At 41.0% G+C, this 14,814-nt stretch overlaps 1 protein-coding gene and 1 long non-coding RNA gene across 3 annotated transcripts in view; one reads left to right on the forward strand and one right to left on the reverse strand.

The window, feature by feature from the left end:
• runx1t1 (RUNX1 partner transcriptional co-repressor 1) overlaps positions 1–13,270 on the reverse strand; it is a 68,185-nt gene extending 54,915 nt beyond the window's left edge. For both annotated transcript variants that reach the window (XM_008421961.2, XM_008421960.2), the window contains exon 1: positions 12,683–13,270. In XM_008421961.2, coding sequence (XP_008420183.1) covers positions 12,683–12,710 — 28 coding nt within the window. In that variant the 5' untranslated portion in view covers positions 12,711–13,270. The remainder of the gene's footprint in view (positions 1–12,682) is intronic.
• A 50-nt stretch (positions 13,271–13,320) lies between these two features.
• LOC108166731 (uncharacterized) overlaps positions 13,321–14,814 on the forward strand; it is a 54,933-nt gene continuing 53,439 nt past the window's right edge. The window contains exon 1 of the long non-coding RNA XR_001777100.1: positions 13,321–13,401. This is a non-coding gene — a long non-coding RNA (uncharacterized LOC108166731). The remainder of the gene's footprint in view (positions 13,402–14,814) is intronic.

Here is a 14,814-nt window from a genome sequence, read left to right on the forward strand (position 1 = left end):
ATATATTTAGATATATATTATTTATATGAATGAACACTGTCAAGGAATTCATATATATGTATATGAAAACTCCTTCTCAGGTCTGCTCTCATATGTTACATCTTTCAAACTCCAAAATACTTCCAGACAAAAGATGTAGTTTCACATTATATGCTGTCTAAGATCCTGAAAAGCAGAAGCTATAACTGCATCTGAGGTCGTATATAAATATATATTTTTTTAGGTTAATGGTGTATTTCGGGGATTTCCGTCTGCCTCTTTTTTTTTTGGTGTCTGTCACTCCTCCCTTCTCCTTCAGCTGCTTGACTCTGTGGCTTCTGGCATCGGTCCGCAGCAGTTTAGAGTCACTCACAAACATACACGCGTTATTCCCGGTTTCTCCATTTCCAGGGTCGAGTTCTCCAGCTGGCACCGGCAAACAGGCTGACATCAGAGCTGCGCAATCACACAGACCTCGCTCACCCCATAATAATGTGGTTTTGAAACTGAAACACAACAATTCCACTTTGGATAGCTCCCACCGGCCTGTCTGGGCACTGCTACATAAAGTCTCTCATGCTGAAGTTTGTAGTCCACAACAGCTACGGGCAATGAAAAGCAGAGCTGAATTACAGATGAATTCACATGGAAGTATTTAAATGTAAAAAAAAAAAAGTGATAGTCTTATGGTAATGACTTTAGCTTATAGTAATTTGCAGAGGTATTCATTACTCCTAATCTTTTTTATACTGGGAGATTACAACAGCAAACTTCAATGTATTTTGGTGTTATTTTATGTTATACACCAATACAAAGTAGAGCAAACTACTTATGCTGATGGTTAGAGATCTGAAATTTGTGGTATGGAAATGCATTGAAGAAAAATACCCTCAAATCATGATACTGCCACCTCTATGTTTAGAAATGGGGATGAAGTATTCAGGGTTTTGCTTTAGGACAAGAGTTACTTTCTTCCACATGTCAGTCCCCTAAGCGGTGGACTTCATGTATGTTTTTTTGTTGTTTTTTTTTTAGATTTATAAAGTTCATCACTAATAGAAGAGACGTTGCCGCATGCCAGGTGGATCTCTGCAGTTCTGCCAAAGTTACCACATACTGTTTTGACAACATATGAAAAAAGTTCAAAGGGTATGAATACTTTCTCCACCTACTTTTCCCATCTGATGGTTATCTTATTTTCCCCAATCTTCTCTCTACGTCTCACCGATCTCTACTTCTGCACCCCACCCCCAGCGTAATCACAATCTAATCCTCTGCAATCAGTTCCCCGTGAAGATACCACCCGCTTCCAACAACAACAACACACACGTACACACACACCGAGGCAAACAGAGGTCTGCAAAACACCAAAAAACACCATGCAGGGATAATCATCTAAGTGGCTGGATCAGATAATTATCAAGCCTCTGCTCATTCGCTTCAACTTAAACCACCTAAATGAGTTGTGTATTCAAACAGGAAATACATCAGAGCAGAAAGTTAGCGGGTAATATTTGAGAGTGGGGGATTCTCAAAATAACATGACTGAGTATAGATTTAATTCTCCTTGTGGGATAATGACAAATAAATGTGGGACCAGGATAAACTCAGGCATGTTACTGGTTGTAAATATGTGCATGTGTGTGTGTGTGTGTGTGTCTTCCAACCTCAATCAGCTGATGACTCAGTTTTGTTGTTGTCCTACAAGGCAAAAGCCCGGGGCGGTGCACGACTAATGCATTAGCCTCTTTAGCAATTAGGGGCATCTGTCATGACTCGGTACATGTTTTTGTGCGACTGCATCTTGTAGCCTTGGGCAAAGAGGCAAATACAAAGACTCTTATTTTAGCCAAATACACCAGGCTGTATCCCAGACACAGAGGCTTTGGTGCAGATGCTCATAGTCTGCAGCTGAATTTAGAGCAGCTTTTTACAAACTGTTTTTCTTGTTTACTTCTGTGTGAACTAAAATCTGGTTGCATAAAAAAACCCCTCAAATTTTGCTAATACTATTACACTTATTTGAAAATGTGTTTGGGTTTTTTTTCACTCTGATGAAGTGGTAAGAGAAACGTTGCAAGCTACGGTTGTTAAAGTGCATTTGTCTGCCGGACTGTGTTGTGTTACAGCAACAACACTGATTTAACAGAACATAATTGGCAGTAGGAACGAGCTCAGCACGCTTTTGTTAAGCGACTAAATTACAAAAAAAAAAAGTAGGACATGGGTATGTGGTGGAGTAGGAGTGTACATATCCTGCGTTCATACATAGAAGAAACAGCAGCAAATGTAGCTGGTGACTCATGCCTGCGTGTGTGTGAGTGTGCAACCTCGTCTGTTAATATGACATTCCACGCGATTCTTAAAATATTGTTCGCCTCATCAGGCACACAGCGTTGCACACCACCTTACATGGTAGCACTCAAAGCACGCTCGGCATGCCTTCGTTCTTGATTGACAGCTCTGCCATATGGTGCTGGGCTGCATGGCTTTGTTTGCACATCCAACTTCTGTTTGTGAGCATGCAAGGAGACCAATTTGGTGACTGCACGACTGTGTCCACAGTGCGTATGTGTGCGTGTGTGTGTGTGTGGGTTAATGTGCGAGATGTTTATATTTGAAGAAATCAAGTTGCAGTTCCACCAAAATATGCAATCTTTGCACAACTGTCAAGTATTTTGTGGATTACACAGTAGTCTTTGTACATGAAAGATTTTATGAGATATTTCAAACAGATAATATTGAAATCACATTGCAGATGTCCTGATCCAGTCTTTTTGTCACTTAAACTTGGGCATGTATTGATACAGAGTCCAATTCCAGTGGTTAATTTAAATTAATGCCGTGTAGCTTTGCTTATACAGAAGTACAAATTGATTAGTTTGGAAACATTTTCTATAACAAAAAGCACAAACAGTCATTACATGTAAATCAACCAACAAACTTATGGTATAAAAGGTCAGCTATGAGTAAAAATGAGCTAAGCAGCTGGATGCAGGCTCGCTAATTCACCAGCTGATTAATTTCTCTGTGTTACTCCAAAATGATAGAACAAAAGGTTTGCTCAGTGCTATGTGATGATCTACTTTTTATACATTCACTGCAGCAAAAATGTGTCAGGCACTTACTCAAACTTTAAGCAATCAATATCTTATAAAATATTTTTGCAGTAGTGGATAATTGTTGCTTTTCTGCATGTTTTATATAAATACAGTTAGACTTTGGTGTATATTTGTTACACTTTTTACTGTAAAACTGTATTACTTTTTAGAAAAGATTATAATGAGATTTGAAAATCATTATGTAGAAAATCGAATACAACTCCAGGTTTCTCCCGGTGTATTATAAGCCTGGCGGGCCACCAGGCTTTACTTGTGTCCCCAGCAGGCAAAGCATTGCTCATCTTTTTAAGTCTTTTATAAATGTTTCCATGTTTTAAGTCTTTATAGTTGGTGTCCAGGTATCAATCTTATAGTCTTTTAATAACACATAATTGTCAAGTGACAGTTTCAAATTTTTTGTCAAATAAAAAAAATGTTTTTTAACTCAAACACACGCCGTATCGTCCAACCACTGGGCTTAGCAAGTTTTATGGGGGAAACCTTGCAACTATAACGGAACTCGAAGTTTGTGCTGGAAATGAGTTTAAATTATTCATTTGTAATTCATTTCTGTAATAAAATATACATGCATATTTTTTTTTTTACTCTTGACTTCATAGAAGAAAGCCAGTGAGTGAAAACAGACATAATACAAAAAAAAAAAAAAAACACTTAGAGAATAGGGGCTTTCCTCTCACTGAAGCATCCTCAGCCTAACATCTAGGCAGTAATTTGTTCTCTCGCAGGGGAGGCATAAAAACCAGAACTCCAAACTCTCTGCAGTTATGGAAAAAGTGAAGAATGAAAAAAAAAAAAAAGCCGAAATACTTTATCTCTTTCTAACTGAAAGTTATTACATTTTCTGAATGGTATGACTTCCTAATGGATAGCATATGCGAGTATGTGCACACAGAGAGAGTGCAGTAGTTGAGGTTAAGCTAATAACACACGCAGAGGAGAAACTGGGAACCCGCGGTTTATAAAGAATACTTGTTTCCCTGCCGCACTGAAAACCAGATGTTGATAAAAAAGACGTTGGCGGGGAGGCGGGCAGCGGGGAGAGGACAGATGGACAAAAAATTACAATCTCTCAGGCCAAACATCTTAAAACATCTGCCAAAAAGTCCAGAACCTTACAGGAGAAGATGGATTTATGTTCTCCTTCTTTTTTGTGTGTTTTTTCTCTTTTTTTTTTGTGCTTGAAATTTCACTGCTCCGTGAGAGCCTTTTTCAGTCATCCACGCCGTGCCTGTTCTCTGTGTTAACAAGCCTCAAAAAGTTACGACGAAATCTGGAGCTGTTTAGCGCTTGGAAAAAGACAGATTCTTCCACAAATGGCTTCATCACAGCCGAGAAGACCAAACATGGCTGTGGACTGTGGGAGTCAGACAATAACTCGATCCAGTCGATACATATCCACATCATGCCAATATAAGTCGGCGTGAAACACAGTTGATGTCCAAGTAAACAGTGCAATGCAAAAAAGTACTCATTCCTTTCAGGGTTTTTTTTTTTTTTTAAAGGTGCCTCAATATTAACACATGGCATTCAAAGTTTCTTGTGAACAAAATCAGAACATTTTCCTAAACCTTAGATTGAATCAAATGCAGCCAGTTCCCTCCAGAAGCCATCTAATGCAATTACAGATTCATTGGCGAGCGTCAAAACTAAATAGTGGTAGACCATGGAGGAAGCATCATGCTGTGGGGACGCTTCTTTTCAGCAGACACAGAGAAGCTGACCAGAGTTGACTGGAATACGAACAGAGTTTAAAACAGGACCGTACTGGAAGGAATCTGTCATAGTAGACATCCCCAAACTTTGCCTGTCCACAGGCATCTGTAGCATTACTACAGATGCTTATTGTTAACTTTGCCGCTAACCGGGGAGTCGTCTGGGAGAGGATGCAGAAGACTTGAGATCAGATCGAAGGTTCCACTTCCATCAGGAAAATCGAGATTATGTCGATTTATCTAACGAAATCCAATTCAAAACGGATAAAAGCTTGTGGTTCCCACAGAACAAACGGTACGGACACTTTCAAAAGCTCTGCAAGTGGACAAATGCATGTTGCATGTGAAAATTGAGCAATATGGTTAAAATTCAGCAGGGAACAGATGCTTTGATTAAAGGGTTGCCAATCGCAAACCCATAAGACATACAAGACGATGCCCCAGATCTTTGCCCAGAAAGATGTAAAGATTTATGCTTTTACACGCAGAAGACCGAATGGCAGACCAGTAAATGGATGGGGTGGGTGTCTGCTCCACATATACACATTCACACTGTGAGGCAGCTCTTGAGATCCGTATCGATTCATCAATACAAACCCACAGCTTCCCCACCTTATCTCTTGTCCTGCTGAATTGCAACACCTTTTCAGATTTCAGTAGAAGAATTCTTTCTTTTTTTCCCTCCGAGGCAAAAATAATAAACAGAATAAATAAACCAATAGAAAGAACTGAGATTGTTTTTACAGGTGAAAATGCCTTCAAATATCAATTTTATTGAGAACAAAACTGGGTGTAATTTTGCAGCTATTACAGACCGCATCGACTGCGAGGGAACAAATACTTAGTGGGGTATTTGGTAATGATTCAGACTCCTGAAGGCTGGATGGGAATAGCAGGGTCCGCGTGGGGACGGGATGCGCTATAAGTTAAACAAAATGGGGCTGTTACTTGGCCCCATTTTGAGAAAATGGAGCAGCTCTTTTCATATCTTTATTTAACCCCCACTGTCCCCTTTCCCCGCTTTCCCTCTTTATCTTAGAGCCAATTTCCAAAATGGCTCTTCCTTCACATAATTGACGCTTGCCATTTATCATTCCAAGGCACCTGCTGTCGGTTTGACAACAAGACAATCAGATGGAGCGGGCGACCATCGTCCCATTGTCCCGGTTCCTGGTTTGTCTGTGACACTAAGTGACAACAGCTGGAAGCCCTCGCTCTTCCGACAACACCCGTCATGCAAGTCAAATGCAGGCACAAAAGAAAAGGGCTTCATTATAGCGACTATAGTGGTGCGATTTTAACCAGCAAGAAGAGGAAACAAGGATTTAATTGTGTCTGCTGACGGTGGATGAAAGGCTCTGTTGTCTGATCTGGATTTGAACATGTGTGTTAAAGCACAGGGGCAAACGGCACTGCTATCTGCAGATGCTGCCGCAGATTTCTGAATGCAGACCCTCTCGCGGTCTCTCCTCTCCTTCCCTCTCGACGTAATTGACTGAACATGTCAATACTTTGAGGGATAAAAACAGAGCCTCCACCGTCTGCATCTATTGATCCACACTTCTCTTTCTTTCTCTTTCTGCCTGTCTGCTGATCTTAATTACACTTCTCTTTTACCAGGCTGGCCAGGGCAGCTGCCCTTTTCATAAAGCTTACCGCTCATCAGTGCTCATACGTCAAAATTAATGAGAGAAAGCGGGGCCGCAAAGGCAAAACATTCAATACTAGGTGGATTTTAATCATTTGAAACAAAGAGAAAGTGATTCAGAGTTGACATCTTGACCATCACACGTTAGAGCTTGGTGTCAGTAGCGTAGCTAGGAAAACAGCAGTCGCTGTGTGTACACTCAACTATGCAGCTGAACTTTTAGATTTCCAAAAGGGTGCCAGTGTTTCCACATCTGGTATGTTATATGAGAAACAGGTTGAAAATTCAAAGTCGTGTTATGGGTAGGCTGCAACCTGCCTGTTCTCTGTTCAAAGTCTTGCTCTCTCTTACTCTCTCGCAGCCTGAAGTAAATGTAGACAATGTCTCGACATATTTCTAATAATGTAAGCAACTTTCAGAGGAGAAGAGTGTTGTCATGGTGAATTCACTAATTCAAAAAGATTGATTTTCAAAGTTTTTGATGGTTATCTGATTGATAACCAATTCTAACTGTCAGACACTTTTTCTGTGAATCTCTCTAAAGAGCCTTGATGAACGTGTTCTGGCTTTCTCTTCCTTTCTTTACCAACTTGTTTTCACTCCTCCTTTGTTTCAACAGCTCTGTGTCTGTGCTCGCCAGTCCACCTCTCACAAAGCACAAAAACAACTTATAAAGTCGGGTTTTATGGAGTGATAGGAAGGCAGCCCTGTTCATTCTACAACAATTGTTCTCCCATGAACGAGTTAAATAAAAAAAAAAAAAAAAAAAGGTTTCCTAATCGCCCAGTTTCACAGCTCACGCCTCCCATCAATCACGGCTGTCTGCGCTTCCTTGGCATTTGTGTGAGCCGTCACGTTCCCACCGTCTGAGCTTTTAAACGTCGCCTGAATCGAAAAACAAAAGCTGTTACACAAGGTAATCTCCTTCCACATGCGCTAGCATCCTTTTTTTTTTTTTCGAACAAATCTCTTTCAAAATATGCAAACGGACACTTTTTTCCCTCCCCTCGTGCCCCTGGAATCCCTCCACCCCCTTTTACCCGTGGCTAATCTATAAATGTAAGTCGTATGACAGGTGAATATTGAGGAGCCCAACGATAACTGGTAACATCTTCACTTGGCCGCCTTATCGCCACTTCACATCGCTATGAAGCGCCTATTCAATATCATCACCTTTGGCAGAGAGCGGAGAGGAACACACTTGTGTGTCTGTGTGTCCTTTTGTAATCATAGACACCTATGTGTGTACTTAAATCACACGCAACCACACACACATACACACACGCACATATGCAATCACATCCAGTGGCTTATCTCCTGAAATAAGAAAAGGGGCTTGTCAGGATGGCACATTGTATAGGCGGGTGTTTGTGTGCAAATGTGTGTGTGAGTGTGAAAGGCAATGTGCATTAGGGCGATTACAATATCAGCCGACTCCAGATGGAGGCAGGAAAATAAACAGTGGATGAGAGTGCAAGCGAGCTAAGGGACAGACATCGTGCGAGGGAGGCTAAGAGAGAGATTCTGGATGTGTGTATTGGTGTGTGTGTGTGTGTCTCTGTGTGTGGGGGGTTCTGCTTGTGAATGATACAGTTAGAGAAAGTAAAGTTAATTAGCACCTCAGTTCCGGTCTATATCCAGTGAACAGAATGAGGAGTAAATGTGAGACAACGCGCATGTTTATATGCTCCTGAACACATCAATCAGAGTATTTAGCCCTGGGTGAGAGAGATGCAGCTAGCAGTGGAGCTAGAAGCCAAAAAGACCAGCAGCCAAAGTTATTAGCAAATGAAGCAGCTGCTACAGAGCCTAAGAAAACAATAAGAGCATTAATGCTGCAGAAGTTAAGATAGAAATGTAAATATGCTTGTATTGATACATCAGAATAAGACTTAAAAGGAAACTGTGCTTTCTATGATATGTTGAGGCATGTTTGCATTCTCTGAAAGTGGATGTATTTTCATTAAGTTTCTATGTGTTTTTTTTTTTCCTTTTAGGGTTAAAAAAAAAAGTGTAACGCCTGAAACTTAAAACAGTACATTTCACTCGGTTCTGGTAGAAAGTAAACAAGCTAGTGCTTTAGGGAGTAGCTTAGCCGTTTTTACGCTACCTTTCTACACTGTTCAATCACAAACTGTAGAAGTGAGAACAAGTTTCTTACAACTAAGTAAATATCAGGAATATCAATCGACTTTCCTACAAATGCTTTGGGTTATTTGTTTAAAAATCAATTTGCAGTGATAAAACATAATTTAAAAGTTATAATCCTGCTAGGTAACTCAAATTTTCTACTTACTATAAACTTCTAAGCCCTCTAAGTCAAAACTAGTTTTGTAAAAAGTAAACCTTCAATATTTTCAAGCATCCACACTTTCAAAATATAAATTATATGAATTGAATGTTAGTCAAGCAACAAAAATGTGGTTATTGTGGGACTAGTACGACTTTGAAGTTGTATGCTATAATGCTAGCATTAAATTTACAGTTTATGCTAAGAAAAAGCTAGTTAAACTGTAGAAATTAACAGCAAGATGTCTCACACAAATACAATTCTGATTCGGACCTTACACAGTCTTTGAACCACAACTTTCTGTCATAGAAAGAGAGAGCAGGATTTTTGATAACAGGAAGGCTAACACTGTAAGCTGCTCCTTTGATTTCTCCTTTTGGCTTTTCAACCTCTGTCATTGCGGTTTGGAAATGTTTTCAGCATTTTGGAGCCCTAAGAGTTAGAAAATACATTATTTAGGAAAAATACGCAGCAGATACTGCTGTTTTAGTAACGGGCTTGGGTCATGCTAACTCCACAAATGCTACAGTAAGAGGCTAATAAAAACAAAAATAAACCATTTTGTTTTTTGCTTTAAAAAAGTAAAAACTTGTTTTTCAACAAATCCCCTCACACACAGTGAGACCTCTACTCCTGACATAAACAATTAACGACCTCTAATGGCAAGAAGGCTTGAAAGAAATACTTTTATTCTCTTCTCATAGCTTGTATTTATATTGTTAAAGAAAAGAGTAAGCTAAAATAGTTGTCAGAAGGTTCAACTTTTACAAAAAACAAAAATACAGTTTGCAAATATTTTTCGACCATGTCTCCACTGACCTCTTCTTCTTTTTGCTCTATAAGTCTCACGTAATCTGAAGTAAAAACCCGAACGAGGCTAATAAAATCAGCTGGTAGTCCTCGCTGTTGACACAGACAGAAAATAAGACGCCGTAAAAGGACCAAATTACAGCTACAATAAAAGAAAGACGGGAACGCACTCTCACAAACGTCACAGATACTGGTTTCACAAGCACACACACACACACACACACACACACACACACACACACACACACACACACACACACGCTCTTACCTGCATCCCCTTTTTTATACCACTGCTGCTCTTTCACGGGTGATGAAATTCAATAAGCAGAGAGGAGAACTGCCCTCTCACTGATAACCATCAATGGGCTTATTGATCTACAATGGGACGGGGTGTGTATGGGAGCACGCGCCATGATTACATCTATAATTCACTCTGGGACTTGGTAACAGACGGCTCTGAATAATAAGAGCAGATCTATACATCTCGAAGGAGTGCAGAGAGCAGTGGCTTTAGCATCCAGTTCAGCAGCTGACATTTGGCCCTCCAACGGCTCGCCCACCTCTGGCGACTTTGATGCTTCTTCCGCCCCAGATGCTTTAATGCCGTTACCATTTATGCCTTTGTTTAGTAATGCAATTTAAACTGATCTGGTTTTGTTGAGATATGCTATCGCTTACCTGGCAGACTGGCACGCAGGCGACTAAGAAAGTGATGTAATTCCCCCCCCCCCATAAAACAAACCTGAATTTAACAATGCAGACCTGCTCTTGAAATCACGAGCACACCCACAAATGTCGTGTTTCTAAGTGCTAGAATCTAAAACCAAATCCGAACATAAAAGATGATCACACAGGCAGAAGGAGAGCGCGTGATGCAATCCCAGCTGATGGAGAAAAGCTCGCAGGCTTCAGGATCGACTGAGTCAACATCCCTTATTCACCATGCAGCAAACCTGGACCGCATCCAAACGTCTGTATGTCACACTTAAAAGAAGCGCTTTGTAATTACATCACAGTGCTGTAGCTTCAATGCGACTCTGTGCTGCAGGGAAAAATGTGTGCATGTGTGTGTTCGTGTGTGTGTGTGTGCTTTTTTTCCTATTTTGAAATAATAGTAATTCATTGTTCGTTTCTGTGATCTGAAAGGCTTGTTTGGATTCAGCGTAAACCGCTAGAAATCTATTAGCTGTGGTTAACATCAGAAAGCGCCAAACAAATAAGGGAAGGGGGAGGGAATGTGAATAATCAAAGCGAAGTGAATGGTTGTGTGTGGGGGTAATGTGTGTGTGTGTGTGTGTGTGTATGTGTGTTTGTGTGTGGGGTTGGGGGGGGAGGAACTGTGTCATCTGCACAGCAGATTGAGCGAGAGTGCAGGCGACGGCACAGTCTTTTTCAGCATCGCTTGCTCGAACTGCCAGCCGGGGTTTGTGTTTATCTTCGAGTGTGCGGCGAAGGCGAGAATAAAATGGCTTCCATCATTCTTTTTTTTCTTTTTGCAAGGCTGTCCGCATGTGTGTGAGCAGTGGTCTGATGCGTTTGACCCTGTAGCCTCAGAGTTGGAAGAGGAGGAGGAGGGAGGAAGAAGAACAGGTGTGAGGCAGGCTGGTGGCTGGGCAGATGGCCCCTGGAAGATGCTGCAGAGGCTGGACCACAGAGCAGCATGGCTTTAACGCCAGCCTCTCTTCTGGGTGTAAACACACTCGCTTTCGCACGTGCAATCACAGCACTACTCATTTACCCTCCCCGCATCATCACCGGCTCTGTTCGCCTTTCATTTATACCGCCTCGTTCTCTCTGTGTTTTGCGTGGAAGCGCACACACACGTTTCTCCACACACACCGTGCTCACTTTCTTAACTTATCCAGACGTGGAAAATGACATCAGATTTCCACAGTGAGTGGGGAGTCCTTGTCATAAAAACAAAAAAAACAAAAACAAAAAAAGATGTCATTTTCAACGACAAACACATTTTTCAATGCACGTGTGGCCTAAAATTATAGATACATCAGCTACACGTTCCAGCAAAATAACACTTGAATAAACAGAGGACTAAATGTGTATTATTAAATACATTTGCTCAAAAATATCTTTTAACTCTATTGCATAATTAAAACGAGTTAAACTCTTTGCTGGAGACTTCTTGTCGCGCATTTAGAAAAAAAAAGAAAGAAAGAAAAAATCCCCCAGTTATGTGGTTCTCCAGCAGATATGTTCCTTCCTCTCAAATCTGAGTCGTGAGAAAGTGTCTGCTGTATCTGCAGCCGGTTGCGCCAGAGCCGCCTCACGCCCTGTAAACCCGCATGTCTGCGCTTTTCCCAGCCGGAGCTAAAAAGATTCCCACTGGAGGAAAAATATAGAACGCCAGTCTTTAATTTCAAGACTACGCCACTTCGTAAAAAAAAAAAAAGTGAAAGAGAGGGTGAGATAGAGGCATAAAAAAGGAGAAGGAAGGAGCGTTTTTTTATATGACAAGGCAACAGAAAAGTTCATATGGCTGATTGGAGAAGACGAACTCCGAGGAGGAGTGAGGAGAAAAAAAAAGAAGTTTTTTTTTTGCACATTTTAATCTTAAAGCAGAGCAGAATGCTTAATTTGGTTTCTAAGCAAAATATCAGCTACAATTGAATTATTTCTGGAGTGAAATCAATGCAAAATGATAGTAAACCCCCCCACCCCGAAATATATATATATTTTCTGAAAAACATTAGAAATTAAACCCATAAATCCCAAAATTGAAAGCCTAGAAAGCTGCTAACATCAACACCAGTGTCACCATTTAATCAAACTATGATTTATGGAAATCTAATTATCCCCATTATATGAGTTATGCCTATTGGGTGCAGCCTTCTAACCGCAATAATCCTAATTTTCCCAAATCATAATGACATTTATCACGTAGTCAAAAACTCTTTGTTCTCACGAGCACCAAGTCAACCAGACGATAAAACATCAGATTGTTTATAGGACATAACCGATGTAATCCGGACCAGAAAAGGCAAAGAGATCAGCTCAAAAGGTCATTGAACAAAAATAACGACTCAAAATTAAACACTCCCTAATGCACTTTGAGTTTGTTGTGCGGTGATTTGCGACCATCAGAATAAAATCAACAATCACTTACACTGAAAGGAGGCAGAAATTCCCACCATGCGGTACGGCGGTGTGTGCGGGATTAATAATTTCCAGTCTTTTTCACGCGATGATCCGCCGCCTGCGTCGGGGAGACGAAAACTACAACGTCCGGCCAGCTCTCAGCTCTCGGGGTCTCCTTCGGATTCCTTCCAGCGGGTCAGAAACGGAGTTGGGACTCCCTCAAACAGACAGAAAACCAAAAAAAAAAAAAAAAAAAGCGCTTCTCGTATACAGGAGGGGGTAAAAACGACCACTGGAGAGATATATTCAGGGTGGGAGAGCCGGGAGTCTTTTGGAGAGGTGAGGAGGAGATGCGAAGGGAAGATGCTGAAGACAAGCCGTCTGCTTTCTTTGCGGTTTTTCTTTCTTCTTCTTGTTGTTTTCTTCCCACTTTCTTTTCAAATTCCCATAAGCGTCTGTGTCGGAATTCCAACCGAAAATAGCTGGGGGTTTGTTTTGGTTTTTTTTTTTTTTTTGGAGTGGGGGGGGAGAGGATGAGAAACGAACCCTCAGTCTCAGCGCTCGGGTTTGTTGTATTCTGCGTCTCCCTCAGCGTGGGGAAGAGGAGTAGCGGCGCTCTGCCTCCAGTCGGCGGTGCGCAGCAGAGCCAGGTGGCGAGGGGCGGGACTGAAGAGCTGCTGAGGAGGAGGAACAGGAGGAAGAGGAGGGGGAGAGGCCAGCAGCCTGCTTCTGAGTGTCCTAAAACAGGTTGGGAAAAAAAAAAAAGCAGGGTCAGATTAAGTCAACGTGTTTATCATGTGGACTACCTGAAGCTATGTTTGGATTTGAAGGGGGCGGGGTTGAAACCTCTTAGTCGATTCAAGGCAGTGTGTCAAAAGGTAGTTATGGATACACAATTTCACTCCCATTTTTAAACCATTGAGCCATTTACATGCCAGCTTCGATGAGTCTCGTTGACTACTGCTGATCTGTAATGTCTGAAATTCATATTCATAATGTTTCACTTTAGAACCACATTGCTTGCATTTTGTTAGGATGTTATTTGACTGACAAACACAAACTGGTGCGTCATTGCAAAGAGGAAGGAAGTAATCCATGGGTTTTTGGTTGACAAAACTCTGAAAGGTGTGGTGTGCATTTTTGTTCAGCTACTGTATTCTGATGAACCACCTCCCACTGCCAGATGTGTCTCTACCTGCTTTGCACACAGAGACTGAAATTGTTTCCCATTTTTCTCTGCAAGTAGATAATCTGTGATGTCACAGATTATCAGTGGGACTTCAAACTGGATATTTTACTGCCGCATGCAAACACATCCATTATCTGAACCAATCCAGTCTGAAGGTTTGTTGTGGCTTCTTACTGGTTTCTTTAAAAGATTGATGCCGCCACCATCATTCTTCACAGTTGGGATGGTATTTTTGGCACAATGGGCAGATTTCATGTATCTATTTTTTTTTTGCTAGCATTCTACATGTAGGCCACAGAAAGTTACATTTTGGCCTGATTTCATCAAATGTCTCCCATGTCGCCTGCATGGCTTGTGTCAAACTGCTAATGGAACGTCTTTATTTCAACAATGGTTTCATCTTCTCACCACTCTCCATCGGACAGATGTGTAGGAAGTTTGACCAATAGCTCCACTGCCTGGGCTTGTAACTCTGGAGAGTTACAAGAACCTTTTGACTGCTTTTCTGATGAATACTCAAATTAAACTGCATGGCACATTTATGGGGTTAGACAGTGCTTATTAAAAAAAAACTGACTATATATGCATATTATATAATTACAATCTCTTCATCATATTCCAGTGATAGAACATTGAAATCCTGGCTTGCCCATGTGTTTTAAATCTGATCTTTAAAAACAAAGGATTTATTTTTAAGCTTAAATGAATATAAAACAAATAGCACCGTAAAAAAAAAAAATTAAATTTTATTCAGAGGTGCTGTTTGGGCTTTTTTATTTTTTCCACTCACGAATTTCTAGTGACCCTTAGTACTTACACACATCCCTGGTGTTATAGACCAGAGCATACCAGCCAAATGCCTCAGTTCACTGCCATGTGTGTGTGTGTGTGTGTAAGAAAAAATTAAAGATTTGGACTGCATGATGCATGTTTGCATTTCTTTCACTCACACACACACACACACACACACA

This window comes from Poecilia reticulata, linkage group LG11 (assembly GCF_000633615.1).
Source record: "Poecilia reticulata strain Guanapo linkage group LG11, Guppy_female_1.0+MT, whole genome shotgun sequence".
Taxonomy (NCBI): Eukaryota; Metazoa; Chordata; class Actinopteri; order Cyprinodontiformes; family Poeciliidae; genus Poecilia; species Poecilia reticulata.